Source organism: Chiloscyllium plagiosum, chromosome 13, assembly GCF_004010195.1.
Source record: "Chiloscyllium plagiosum isolate BGI_BamShark_2017 chromosome 13, ASM401019v2, whole genome shotgun sequence".
Classification (NCBI taxonomy): Eukaryota; Metazoa; Chordata; class Chondrichthyes; order Orectolobiformes; family Hemiscylliidae; genus Chiloscyllium; species Chiloscyllium plagiosum.
In genome coordinates this window covers 22,163,428-22,177,447 of record NC_057722.1, presented here as the reverse complement: position 1 = coordinate 22,177,447, position 14,020 = coordinate 22,163,428, and the positions used below count along the sequence as shown (strand labels likewise).

The following is a 14,020-nucleotide window of genomic DNA, read 5'->3' as shown; positions in this document are numbered from 1 at the left end:
CTTGCTGGACTATAACCTGTGAGTGTTTTTTTTAAAACTTTCAACACCAGTGAATACAATACCAGCACCTCCTCATCATTAAAAATATGCCATATCCTGCATCATCCTGAGATCCTAAGAAGAGTTATTCATTCCTGATGAAGGGCTCCTGCCCGCAACGTCGATTTTCCTGCTCCTCGGATGCTGCCTGACCTGCTGTGTATTTCCAGCACCACTCTAATCTTGACTCCCACTTCCTCATGCTGCCTGGCTTGCTGTGTTCTTCAGGCCTCCTGCTCGTCCCCCTTGGATTCGGGCGTCTGCAGTTTACTTTTGTCCCTCATTCTGAGAGACTAGCAGACCTGCTGATGCTCTCCAGTGTTTTGCTTTTGTTTCAGATGCCAGCCTCCGCACTAATTGGGTTTAATTGCAGAACGAGAGGCCCTGCAGCTGCAGTTCCCTCCAGCTTCCTGGGGCTGCCTTGGCCCTTGTATCAGCACCATGTACAGACAGGGAGCCTGCCCACACCGAGGACCCTCCCGCGGCCTGTGTGGGACCCGGGCACTTTCTGATTGATAACGGTGGGGGTGGGGGGGGAGTGAACTTCCAGCGGCCCCCCCCCGACCTCCCGCACCCACAGCTAGGCTCGAGCGCCCTATCACTGCCAGCCCCTGTCAGCAGCCGTATACCCACCATCGCTGCAGCACCTCAGCCTGTGCCCACACCCAGGCCCGGCCGATCTGACGGCTCCTCTGACGTGGAGCTTCCTCCTCAGCCACGAAACACGGGATTTCCGCAAAGCTCGCGAGAGAGGCCGCTCCGGTCAACACACAGCGCCCCCTCCGCTTAGGAGGACCGCGGCATACAGCGTCCCCTCCGCTTAGGAGGACCGCGGCACACAGCGCCCCCTCCAGTTTGGAGGACCTCGGCTCACATTCCGCCCGCTTTCGGATAGAAGGACCTCAGTACACAGCACACCACTGCGGACCTCAGCACACAATGTACCCTCACTTCAAGTTTACAGGATCTCAGCACACAGCGCCCCCTGAAGTTAGGAGGACCTTGGCACACAGCATCCCCTCCGGCAAGGAGGACCTCGGCACACCGCGCCCTGTGGTTAGGAGGACCTCAGCACACAGCACCCCCTCTGGTTAGGACGACCTCAGCACATTGCGACACTTCCGGTTAGGAGGATCTCAGCACACACCGCCCCACTGTGGTTAGGAGGACCTTGGCACAGAACTTCCCCTACTTTTAGGAGGACCTCAGACCACAGTGTCCCCTATAGTTAGGAGGACCTCAGTTCACAATGCCCACAGTAGTCAGGAGGATCTCAGCACACAGCGTGCCTTCTGGGACTTCATGTGCATGTATGGCGGCATCCAGTATGACTTAGCCAGACTATTATGCACATCTGTAATCCACTCACAATTATCGTTCTGTGCTGCCATGCTGCACGTATTATTACAATGCTGCTGGTAGGACACTTTGGGGGCAGGGACAAGTGATTTGATTTGATTTATTGTAGTCACATGCACCTAAGTACAGTGAAAGCTTTGTTTGCAATCAGGACAGGCAGATCATATTAAGGAGGGACCTACAGAGCTTAGCCAGAGTGAGGCATACACATTACACTGCACAGAACATTAACAAGGTCAGTATTATTGAAGTTAAAAATCACACAACACTAGGTTATAGTCCAACAGGTTTAATTGGAAGCACACTAGCTTTATTATTGAAGTTAGAGAGTCCATTCGTCGGTATAATAACGGCTAGGACGAAACTGTTCCTGAACCTGCTGCTACGTGTGTTCAAGCAGCAGCGAGCCATGTATATGGAGTCTAAGGATGGCAGGTTGGCTTCTATTATGATCAGGGCTACCCATAGAACCTTCTGAAGTTTCTTATGTTCCTGGGCAAAGCAGTTGCCATTCCATGCTGTTATGCAGCTGTATAGTGTGCTTTTTATGTGCATCGTAGAATTTGTAGACTTTATGGACATGCCGAATTTCCTAAGCCACCTGAGGAAGAAGGGCCCAGCACACGGATTGGACTTGCCTGCATGGTTGCTGTCTTAGCACTTGTTCACTTTGTGCATTCCTAGACTCTCGCCAAATCCCTGCTTTACCTTCCTCTCACCATATTTTTCTGACTTAGTGAGCAAGGTATATCTGCTGAGAGATTTGTTCAAGAAGGATGTCTCTATAGTAGCAAGATGATCACTAATGTGTCTTCCATACTCTCAAGCAGGCCCTGTCAGTAAGATCTCACTATTGCAATTCTGTGACCCAAGGAAAAACATAATTCACAAAGTAAATATATCATGCAAAGGCTTCACATTTGTCTGTGGCAAGGTGATAGAAAAATTGTTTTTGATTCAAAAAGCTTGTCATCTCGGTAAGCCAATTATTCCGATAAAGAGTACAAGACATTAAGTCTGGTAATTGACATTATGTAGTGTGAGAAACAAAAGCTCACTCACTTTAATAATTTCAGTCCGAGACAAATATCTGAATCCGCCATTTATTTATACACCTATAGGTGGGTGCCCTGTCTCATTACCAGGTAAGGTAATGACAAAATGCACACCAAATCCAACAAACTCTCGAAATTTATACAGTTTGAATCCCCATATTTTTCCTTATTCCATTGTTTGTTCCCTGCTTCGCTTACGTCACTCATTTCCTTAAGACTTATCCCACAACTTCTGTTTATCCTGTTTTGTCCGTGACAAACTCTTATCTCTGACTCCCATAAGGGTGTTTGACGTCAGTCTATTATAGATTATTGATTAGGCATATCTTTTCTTCTATCAGCATCTATTTCCATCCAGAGGCCACTTTGACCTCTTTAATTAGGGTTTGTTCCTGTGTCTCTGTACAAGCGAGGAGAACAGATGTTTTCCTGTTTGCCCATATATCCACCATTGTTCTGTATTCATGTCTCATGCTCACATATCCTTTCTTTTTGCTGAATATGTATTTTCTCATTCCTATTCTGTATCAGAATTTATACTTGCAGAAATAACATTAATTCATTTATATCCCACATGTAGTTTCACACATACTTAACTGGCAAAAAAATCACTGCTGAAAGATCATAAGCCATTATAAATGATCAGCTGAAAATTGCTAATGAGTGCACCAGAGCAATTGCAACATCTATTTGTTAAGCTGCGAGGATATGACTTTGAGGCAAAATACAGGTCTGACAAACTGAGCAGATTATGCAACTCACATAAAGACTAAGATATACCTCTTGACCTTCACATTGATGCATTAGACCAAGAGGCTAAAGATAGTTTCAAGGTTAAACTCTTCCACTTTGGCCAGAACCAGGGTAAATCTTCCCAACTGACACACGTCAAAATTAATAAGAGTTGTGAAACCACTGTTATCAGGGATGGGCTAACTGTATTAAAGTTTTATCCAATAAGATTTTTTCACATTGGCCATACAGAGATGAACTTGGTTTATCACAAGTCATTTTCAAAGGCAAGCTGGTCCTAGTATCAAAAGCATTACATCAAGATATCAGTTCCACGTTAGACCAGAGACAGATAGGTATTGAACGTACAAGACCAAATTAACATATGAACTTATACTGGCCAGTGATGAATCAGGATAGTCAATGACTCCTGAATGCATGTGAGGCATGCCCAATGTATCAACCTCAGCAGCACAGGAATGTTTAAATCCACATAGTTTTCCAGCCATTCCTTGGACAAAAGTATCACCAGACTTGTTCATAGTGCATGGGGAATATTACATTCTTTGAACTAACTACCTTTCCAAATTTCCTATTGTTTTAAAATCTTAGGAACACAACTAATGTAACAGCTGTTGACTGTTTGAGCAATACAGGTACACAATCCTTTATCTGAAATTCCAAAATCCAAAAAGCTCCGAAATCCGAAGTTTCTTTTCGTATTTTTCTGCATAACAAGGTTGTTTGGCATGCAACAGATGACCCAACTCCACACTCACTTGACCCACATCACTCATATGTAACAGGGCCGCGTGGCCCAGCACTGGCAGGCATCAACTGTGTCTCAGTGCTCGTACTAGTCATGCGTGGATCTGCTGCTTTATTTCACTGTGAAAATGTCATTTATTCTGAAATCCAAAAAATTCCAAAATCCGAAAAGCAACTGGCCCCAAGGATTTCGGATAAAGGATTGTATACCTGTACTTTCTGATTTCTGGCATCTGCAGTTCTTTGTTTTTTTTTAACAATACTTTCAGTTTATTCTGTATCTTGAAATGGGTAGTGTCTGACAGTGGACTAAGAGAAAGTGAGGACTGCAGATGCTGGAAAGTCAGAGTCGAAAATGGTGATGCTGGAAAAGCACAGCAGGTCAGGCAACATCCGAGGAACAGGAGAGTCAACGTTTCGGCATAAGCCCTTCATCAGGAATGTGACAATGGACTGTAGTTACAAAACCAGAATTTGCTGGAAAATCTCAGCAACGTTGGCAACATCTGTGGAGAGAAATCAGAGTTAACATTATGGGTCCCGTGACCCTTCTTCAGAACTTCAAAATGTTAACTCTGATTTCTCCATCTTGATGCCACCAGACCTGCTGAGATTTTCCAGCAATTTCTGTTTTCATTTCACACTTCCAGTGTCTGGAATTCTTTCCTTTTTTTTAATGGACTGTAGTTCCCTGACAAATCAAGGAATGTACATTAAGTGGGGCGTGACCCAAATCACACTGTCAGTCCATTATCAATACTTTAACAGTCCGGCAGAACACAAACAAATCCTTTATCAATTAGTGTCACACAATAGAGCAAGATCTGTGAGCTGTGTTGCTCCAGTTTCCTGAAATATCAATGGAGAAGGGTTTATCTTATGCAGAAGAACTTCTGCTTGAAGACACATTAGAACAGCGTTGCCTTGTGCCCAATTGTTTAAACATTCTGAGACACAGGACATTTTTCTTCAAAGACAGACTAGAATAAAAGAAAATCAGGCGTAGAATTGCCAAAACTGAGTGCTGACAAAGAGCATGAGTCAGAAATACAAATATAAATACATGGATATCAGCAAAGGTTTCTGGAATATGCCATCAGCCAAGATAATACCTGATAATTCCTGATCATGGTGATAAATTATGAAGGAACAGCAGCCAACTCAGACCAGCATGCAACACCCTACTCGTGCTGGAAGAGATGGAGGAAGTACACTTTGATGAGGCTGGTTGTCTGGTCATGTCCAGTGACAACAATCAGCAGCAAAACAAACAAATTGTTAAATAAGTGCAACAGAAAACAACATGTACTTATCAGGACAGGTACACGATTACCAGCTCAGGACAAGTTACCAGACTTCCAAAGCATGACATTGCAGTTTGAAATATTAATTGTGTAAATTCTGTTTTACATATCTGTTTAATTTACAAATTGACAACACATTGCCTTTGTACATTTATATATATCTGGGTTTTTTTTTATCCTTGCAAAAAGGGAAATCTTTTGTTATGTCTCATGCTCAGTATGCCTTTAAGAGACACAGTATGTCAGTATTCCTTTAAGGCGCATGCTCATGGCAACAACATAATACCATAGCAAGTAACTAAGATCATAAACTCCATTTTATCTCAGGTCACTTAAATTATGACATGCTCTTGAAAGCATATTGCTCAGTTGTAATCAAATAGCTTAATGTTACCACAGAAATGTAATGTTTATGCAGAGTAGCTCATTGTAATAAAAATCTGTTGAATTCTTCAATATCACATTATCCACCCTAGTTTTTCATTGCAAGGGATGATGCAAGCATTGCTGCATCAAATAAATAAACATTCTGGAGGCTAAACTAACATCAAAACCCTTTGGTGATAAAATGTTGTGCCTCTTTTTCCCAGTTAAAGCCGCACAGCGTGGTTAACATAGAACAATACCATGCAGAACAGGCCCTTCGGCCCTCGATGTTGCGCCAACCTGTGAACTACTATTCTCAGCTCGTCCCCCTACACAATCCCTAAATCATCCATGCGCTTATCTAAGGATTGTTTAAATCTCCCTTATGTAGCTGAGTTGACTACATTAGCAGGTAGGGCATTCCACGTCCTTACCACTCTCTGCGTAAAGAACCTGCCTCTGACATCTGTCTTAAATCTATCACCCCTCAATTTGTAGTTATGCCCCCTCGTACACGCTGATGTCATCATCCTAGGAAAAAGACTTTCACTGTCTACCTATCTAATCCTCTGATCATCTTTTATGTCTCTATCAAATCCCCTCTTAGCCTTCTTCCTGCCAATGAGAACAGGTTCAAGTCTCTCAGCCTTTCCTCATAAGACCTTCCCTCCAGACCAGGCAACATCCTGGTAAATCTCCTCTGCACCTTTTCCAATGCTTCCACATCCTTCCCGAAATATGGGGACCAGAACTGTACACAATGTTCCAAATGTGGCTGCACCAGCATTTTGTATAGTTGCAGCATGATATTGCGGCTCCGGAACTCAATCCCTCTATGAATGAAACCGAACACACCGTATGCCTTCTTAACAGAACTATCCACCTGGATGGCAATTTTCAGGGATCTATGTACATGGACTCCAAGATCCCTCTGTACATCCACACTACCAAGAACCTTTCCATCGACCTAGTACTCTGCCTTCCTGTTATTCTTCCCAAAGTGCATCACCTCATATTTAGCTGCATTGAACGCCATTTGACACCTCTCAGCCCAATTCTGCAGTTTATCCAAGTTCCCCTGCAACCTGTAATATTTTTCCACACTGTCCACTATGCCACCAACTTTAGTGTCATATGCAAATTTACTAATCCTTCCACCTATGCCTGTAAAAATGACAAACAGCACTGGTCCCAAAACAGACTCTGTGGCACACCACTAGTAACCGGACTCCAGGCTGAACATTTTCCATCAACCACCACTCGCTGCTTTCTTGCAGAAAGCCAGTTTCTAATCCAAACTGCTAAATCACCCTCAATTCCATGCCTCTGTATTTTCTCCAACAGTCTTTCATGTGGAACCTTATCAAAGGCTTTACTGAAGTCCATTGTCATGGTATAACTACTCCTCAAGGTCTACAATATGCTTCTGCAGCTGAGAGGTTTCCCACCCAACTACTTATGAACATTTTCTCCACCAGGTTTTCACTTTCCTACCATGCCCCTTATCTGTGGCTTCTTGTATTTCATTTTTCCTCTTTTAAACACACTAGCATTTCTCACAGTTTGCTGTTCGTCTCCAATAAATCATTCTCCGACTGTAGTTCAAAATTATGCTGCACGTTCGGTTTGCTAATTTGCTGTCTGAGCTTAACACTGCCACTCTTCTCTTTTCTAACGGTTCTTCTGTTTGGAGCGCATATTGTTGAAGTTCTGACCTGAGATTCAGGAGTTCTTTCTTGGATGCCTCATTTCCTAGTTGTACAGCATGCAGTTTCTCTGCTGTATACACATTTTCAATATACAATACAAAGCCCTGCACTCCTTCAGTCATTTCAGATCAGTGAACTTTTTTCAAAATTCCATTTTCTTTTTATCTTGGACTGTCTTTGGGGTCTAAGATTGTCTAACATAGTATATCTAGGATCTGAATTTTTAACATTGTGTTCCTCGATTGTATCTGAACTAACAAAGTAGGGAGAGGCTGAATAGGCTGGGGCTGTTTTCCCTGGACCATCAGAGGCTGAGGGGTAACCTTATAGATGTTCATAAAATCATGAGGGGCATGGATAGGGTAAATAGACAAAGTCGTTTCCCTGGAATGGGGAGTCCAGAACTAGAGGGCATAGGTTTAGGGTGAGAGGGGAAAGATATAAGAGGGACCCAAGAGGCAACTTTTTCACGCAGAGACTGGTGAGTGTGTGAAATGGGCTGCCAGAGGAAGTGGTGGAGGCTAGTGCAATTATAAAAGGCAGCTGGAGGGGTGTATGAATAGCAAGGGTTTGGAGGGATATGGGCCTAGTGCTGCCAAATGAGACTAGATTAATTTAGGATATCTGGTTGGCATAGACGAGTTGGACCGAAGGGCCTGTTTCCGTGTTGTACATCTCTATGACTTTATGATTCTAAATGAACAGTTCATTACTTTGGATGTGTTAGGTAAGATGTCAGAAACAGTTAAGAAAAAAGAGTACGGAAGCTTGTATCCCTCGAGAGCCCAGGCTCCCTCAAGTGCTAGCAGCTCAGGCAAAATCTTTCTTCTGAAGTGACATTGAACCATGTCTCAAAGGTACTTATACCATAGACACAATGCTGAAACTGTGTCAATGGAGATGGTGAGTTCTAACTTTTATCCTTGTTCTTGACAACCTCTGATTTCTTTTTAGGAAATAATCTTAATTAATCCTTTTAATTGCTTTGCAACCAAGTGCAGTTGGTGAATTAATCCCTTTCTTTTCACTCCTGAGGTTGATTATAATAGAGTTTGGCTTTTTCAAAAGGTGTGCTTTTTCAAATCAATATATCCACGTATAACACAATGAAGAAACAAGCCAGCCAGATTTATTGAGTTAGGAAATAATGAGTTTGTAATATTAGTTAAAAATAAATGCTTAGATTTAAAGTTATAGATTGAACATTATTAAAAGCTGCAACATATACACACACTAGCATTTAAGTAAATAGAACAAATTATAGGGTGTTTGATGTGGATTGGAAAAATGCAAAAGCCATAATTATAGAAGAAGTTGCACATTCTAATGTTCCCTTTGTGATCTGGAAATCCAGTGGCACTTTGACTAATGTAAGCTGGTTGCTTTTCTGGAGACTGTTTCTTTCAAATTGCAATGAAAGTTTTTCCCAGAGTGGGTGATATGGTACTTGAAGTTCTTTTTCGTTTTAAATTCCCTGTCTCTGTTATATGTTGGAATACATCACAAAGATTGGGTCCAGGCTTGAGAAAAACAATTGGCAGAGAAATGCTGTTATTCCATCTTGCAGATCTTCTTGGTGTTGTCTCCCCTGTAACTAATAGATAAGTTGATATTCATACCACTTCTCAAGGGAAAGTTTTAGTCATGCGCTAGCTGACTATTGCACATAATGGAGACAATTCACGGTCATTGAGGGACTTTCAATCTCCCATTGTCACAGCTGTCAGGATGTGACAGAAACGGTGGGGGAGTCTTGGGCACTTTTTTTGTGCAATGGTTTTTAGTAGATTTTCTTGTTTTTGCCCATTCCTTCAGATGAGATGTTTGTTGCTTGTAATCAATTTGACCAAGTTAATGTGAAACAATTTCTTACTAGCATTGTTTCATCATCCATTTTCATAAGCTCCTATAGCACTTTGTCAACATGCAGGTCAAGTGGCTTCTGCAACTCTTTAAAACATAGAGTCCTAGTTATTTTAAACGTGGTTTCTTTCAAACAAAAATCCCAAATAGCAAATCAATCAATGGAATCAAAGATAATAGCCCATACATTACAGTTTCATGACGGTTGGCTAAGAGTGAGGATCACAGAGTGCTACTCATCTCTATACCCAGAGTTTGTAGGCTGGTATAAATCTCCTTTGTCCTAAGCCACAAGAAATTGCATTCTATATTGGGAATCCTTGCAGTTGCAATTTGCACTAAACATAGTTAAACAGACCATGTTACATCCATGGCATGAACTATTACCATGAATCACGTAAATAGACCAAACCATTTATGCAGATCCGGTGTAAGGCATGATAACTTCATGAAATATAGATACCCTTCTGCTATTGATATCAATAATGAAGCAAGGCTTCTTTAAATCTAAGACTAATTCAAAGACCTTATTCCTGTTTAACAAATATGAAGACAAGGAGAGCCATGTTGGGTTCAAACTGTCGGACAAAGCTTTTGCTTATTCCTTTAATGCTGACAGGCCTTGAAATGTGGTTATTTATAACACAAAGGGAATGCTGTAGCTTCTGAGGCTGGCCTCCATCAGTACATCATTCTCACAGAATGAACAATTTGAGCAATAGTAGCTGCCAAGCCTGCTGTTAAATTGCAGACAAAAAGCCAAACCTCGCTATTTACAAAGGTGGCTCAGGCAATGTTGCTTCACATGGGCATTGAACCCTAAAATGGAATAGTAAAATAAAAAAATATTTTATACTTTTATAAGCTTCTGGGAATCTTCTTTAACTGTCTGAACTTATTACCACTTCTGTGAACAGCTCTTTGTGTCTTTCAATATTAGCCCTGAATATTTCTATTCCTGACTGAAACCTGTTTGGATTTTTCTTTTAACTCATTCACGGGATGTGAGCATTACTGGATGGACCAGCATTTATTGCCTGCCCCTATTTGCCCTTGAGAAGGTGGTGGAGTGCTGCCTTCTTGAATTGCTACAGTCCACCTGCTGTGAGTTGACCACAATACCCATAAGGAGGCAATTCCAGGATTTTGAGCCAGCGACACAGAAACAGCTCACCTCCTGATTCCCCAAAGCCTGACCAATATCTACATGGCACAAGTCAGGATGATATACTTCCCACTCCCCTGGATGATTGCAGCTCCAACAACTCTGAAGATGCTTGACGCCATCCAGGACAAAGCCACTTGCTTTATTGGCACCACATCCACGAACATCCACTCCCTCCACCATCGACGCTTAGCAACAGCAGTATGTACTATCTACATGATGCACTGCAAAAAATTCACCAAAGACCCTCAGACAGCACCTTCCCATGACTACTTCCACCAAAAGGGCAAGGGCAGCAGATACATAGGAACACCTTCACCATCAAGTTTCCCCCCAAGTCACTCACCATCCTGACTTGAAAATATATCTCCACTACTTTGTTTTCCTCCACCCATTACACAATTTTGTCTCTGCCTGTATATATAAGTATGTGTGTGTGTGCATGTGTGTGTGTGCGCGCGTATGCGTGCATGTGTGTGTGTGTCTGTGTTTGTTTGTCGGGGGTGTTGTTGGGATGTGTGAGAAAGGGCTAGCTTTTTAACTACCAGAATTAAATGTTGACAGTTCATGTCACTCATTAAACAATTAGCAAAGCAACATGGAAGGATAAGGAAAGGTGGGTATTAAATGAAAATGCAGTTGGAGAGGGAATAAGGCATTCCACTTCCTACAGTGCCCACCCCTTTCTAAAGGCACTAAGAGTGTTGGTAGATCCTATGCGCTCACTCCATGGACACCCAGTTACAAACATGGCTATGGCAGAAGGGAAGGCAGTCAACCTTAACTCTCATGTCATGGACAGCTGAATGTGATGTACTGATGGCCGAGGAGGAGGTCCTCTGACTTGCCCACACCCTACACTCCCTCCACAGAATCCAGGTCTTTATATTTCATCTATGTTTCTTTATATTTATGACACACCTCGGGGATTGATGGGCCTCGAACCTGGACCTCTGCTCAAAGGAAGAGACACTATCACAGCCACAAGTTCATAAGTTGCCCAACCAGCAAGGGCTCAAACCAATACCCCTGAGATTAAGATTCTCATGCTCTTCAGGCTGAGGAAGCCATTCCAATGGGCATCACTGGTTCTAAATTAACTTGTGGTCATCTATTTGAGCTTTGAAGAAACCTGCATTTCTAACTCTAACAGCATCAACCTCACAATTCATCTTAAACTGAAGCTGCTTTTTTCACTGCTGCAGCAGCCACATTATTCTATATTCTTTTCACTCACAAAATGTGGTGTCCCAGGCCAACCAGCATGCATTGCCTGTCCCTAGTTATCCTTGAGAGAGTGGCGATGAACTGCCTTCTTGAACCGCTGCAATTCCTATGCTGTAGGTTGACCCACAATGCCTTTAGGGAGAGCATTCCAGGATTTTGAATCAGTGACGGTGAAGGAATGACAATATATTTCCAAGTCAGGATAGTGAGTATCTTGGAGGGGAACTTGCAGGTGGTGGTGTTCCCATATATCCGTTGCCCTTGTCCTAGATAGAAGTGGTCATGGGTTTGGTAGGTGCTGTCGAAGGGTTTTGGTGAATATTTGATGCACTGCTTCAATTTTAGACAATTCACTCAGTTTCTCTCTCCCAAATTGGGATTGATTTTTTTCTATGTAATTCAGCATTATATCCTTGTAAGATGCCTGGATTTTAGTCATTGACACCTGCAACCACAACAAAAGTGGAATACTTATGTATGCATGCACAATTATATATAGATTTTCAATCACACCTGAATATAGTAAAAATATAATGAAAGGGATGGGATCAAACAGGAGAAATGCATATAGAAGAGAGGAGAAAAGTGATGGAGCAAGTGGCGAAGGAAGAACGGAGGAACCATTGTTAAAAGTGAGAAAAGGGACTATGAAGCGCTACAAAGAAAAGAAAGTGAGATAAAGGAACATTCAAGGAAAAGAGAGAGAACATGTAGGAACAGAGAAAGAAGAGAGAGAAATTACCTAAGAAGTGAGAAGATCTTAGAAACAAAAAAATAGTGAGGAAGGCCAAAAGAAACAAAAACACAAGAAGCACACAAAGAGAAGCAGCAGCTGGGAGAATCACAGAAAATGCAAAAATGCGAAGAAGAAACAAAGATAGACATGAAAATTAAATGAAAAAATAAACATGATTTCATGCAAAGAAATGTGGAAAAAATAGGAAAAGCAAAGGAAGGGACAGTGGGAAGCAAAGGAATGATGGGTGCATGTGAAGGGAGTCAGACTGAATCAGGCTCATCCTGTTTCACACGGTAAGAGTTTACCTGACAATGGTTTACACAAAACTTTGCAGTAAAAGAACTTAGCTGCTTGTTTTTTTTTTGTAAAAAATGACATTATTTGTTTTACAGTATGGTTTAAAGAACAAGCAAAAGCTGTCAGAAAATACAAACCTTTCTGTGGTAGTTATCTTGCCTCGTCAGCTTCAAAGATGGAAGTGATTCTTAATTGCATCAAAATTGTCTGCTGATTAAAACGTTAGATGCATGGAAAGGTTGGACAAGCCTTGTAGTCTGGAAGTGTTGTTCTTGGCAATCTGATACACAATTCAAGTATGAGAAGAAAACAAAACCCGTATCTGTCCCATCTGTCTGGAAGGTAACATTAATTAAAACTATGTTTATACACTTAGATGAAAGTACTGCAGGATTCTCAGCTGTCAAAAGCCCATTTGGAAAACATAAATTATGCTGGTTTTCCTTATTCAGCCATTCCCTTACAGGAGCCATTTTTTCCCCCAAATTAAACCAATGAAATTGGATGCTGCAGTATGAGGAAAAACTATTATAAGTTCATCAGTTAATAGATTGCATTTCAAGATTTCAGACAAAATGGGCTTAAAGAAGTATGTTAAACAAAAGTCATATATTGCGGTCACAAGTCGGCTTTATCTTTACATTGAATAAATAACTACTGAATAACAAAGTGACACTAGCAGTAGAATATGTATGTAATTCTCATCCAGAAAAAAACACAAGAAATAGGAGGAGTAGTAGGTCATTTAGCATTTATTGCCTAGTCCAATATTGAATAAAATCTACTTAAACTTCACTTTTCCAATCATCCCCCATAACCCTTGGCTCTTATGCAGACCAAAATTCTAACTCAGACTTGAATATATTCAATGACACAACCTCTACTGATTTCCACAGTACTAACCTCTGAAAAAGCATTCTGCACATCTTTGGCTTAAATTGTATACTCTCTATGTTAAACTGAGCCACTGCTTCTAGATGTCTGTATTAGCTAATGATTTCTTTATCCATGCTAGTGCATCATCCTAATACCAGGTGTTCTTATCTTGTACAGTAAGCTTTTGGTTGTTACCATGTCAAATGACAACTGCGCCACAACTACTGATTTCCCTTTATCCACCTGCTTATTCATCCTCAACTCTAATAATTTGTCAAACACATATTTCCTTTTACAAATCATGTTGACTCTGTCTGATCATATAATCTTCTAATTGCTTTGTTGCTACATCCTTAATAATGGATTTTGGCATTTTCCCAATGACAGGTGTTAGGCTAAGTCGCTGTTAGCTTCCAGCTTTCTATCTTCCTCCATCTTTGAACAGGGTGTTAAATTTGTAGTTTTTCATTCTATTAGGATCTTTCCAGAATAGAGGGAATTTTACAAAATCACAAACAATG

At 41.5% G+C, this 14,020-nt stretch overlaps 1 protein-coding gene across 1 annotated transcript in view; it reads right to left on the bottom strand.

The window, feature by feature from the left end:
• The window catches only part of copb2 (COPI coat complex subunit beta 2), a 30,964-nt gene extending 30,138 nt beyond the window's left edge, over nucleotides 1–826 (bottom strand). The window contains exon 1 of the mRNA XM_043702023.1: nucleotides 673–826. Coding sequence (XP_043557958.1) covers nucleotides 673–675 — 3 coding nt within the window. The 5' untranslated portion in view covers nucleotides 676–826. The remainder of the gene's footprint in view (nucleotides 1–672) is intronic.
• Nucleotides 827–14,020: the final 13,194 nt, after the last annotated feature.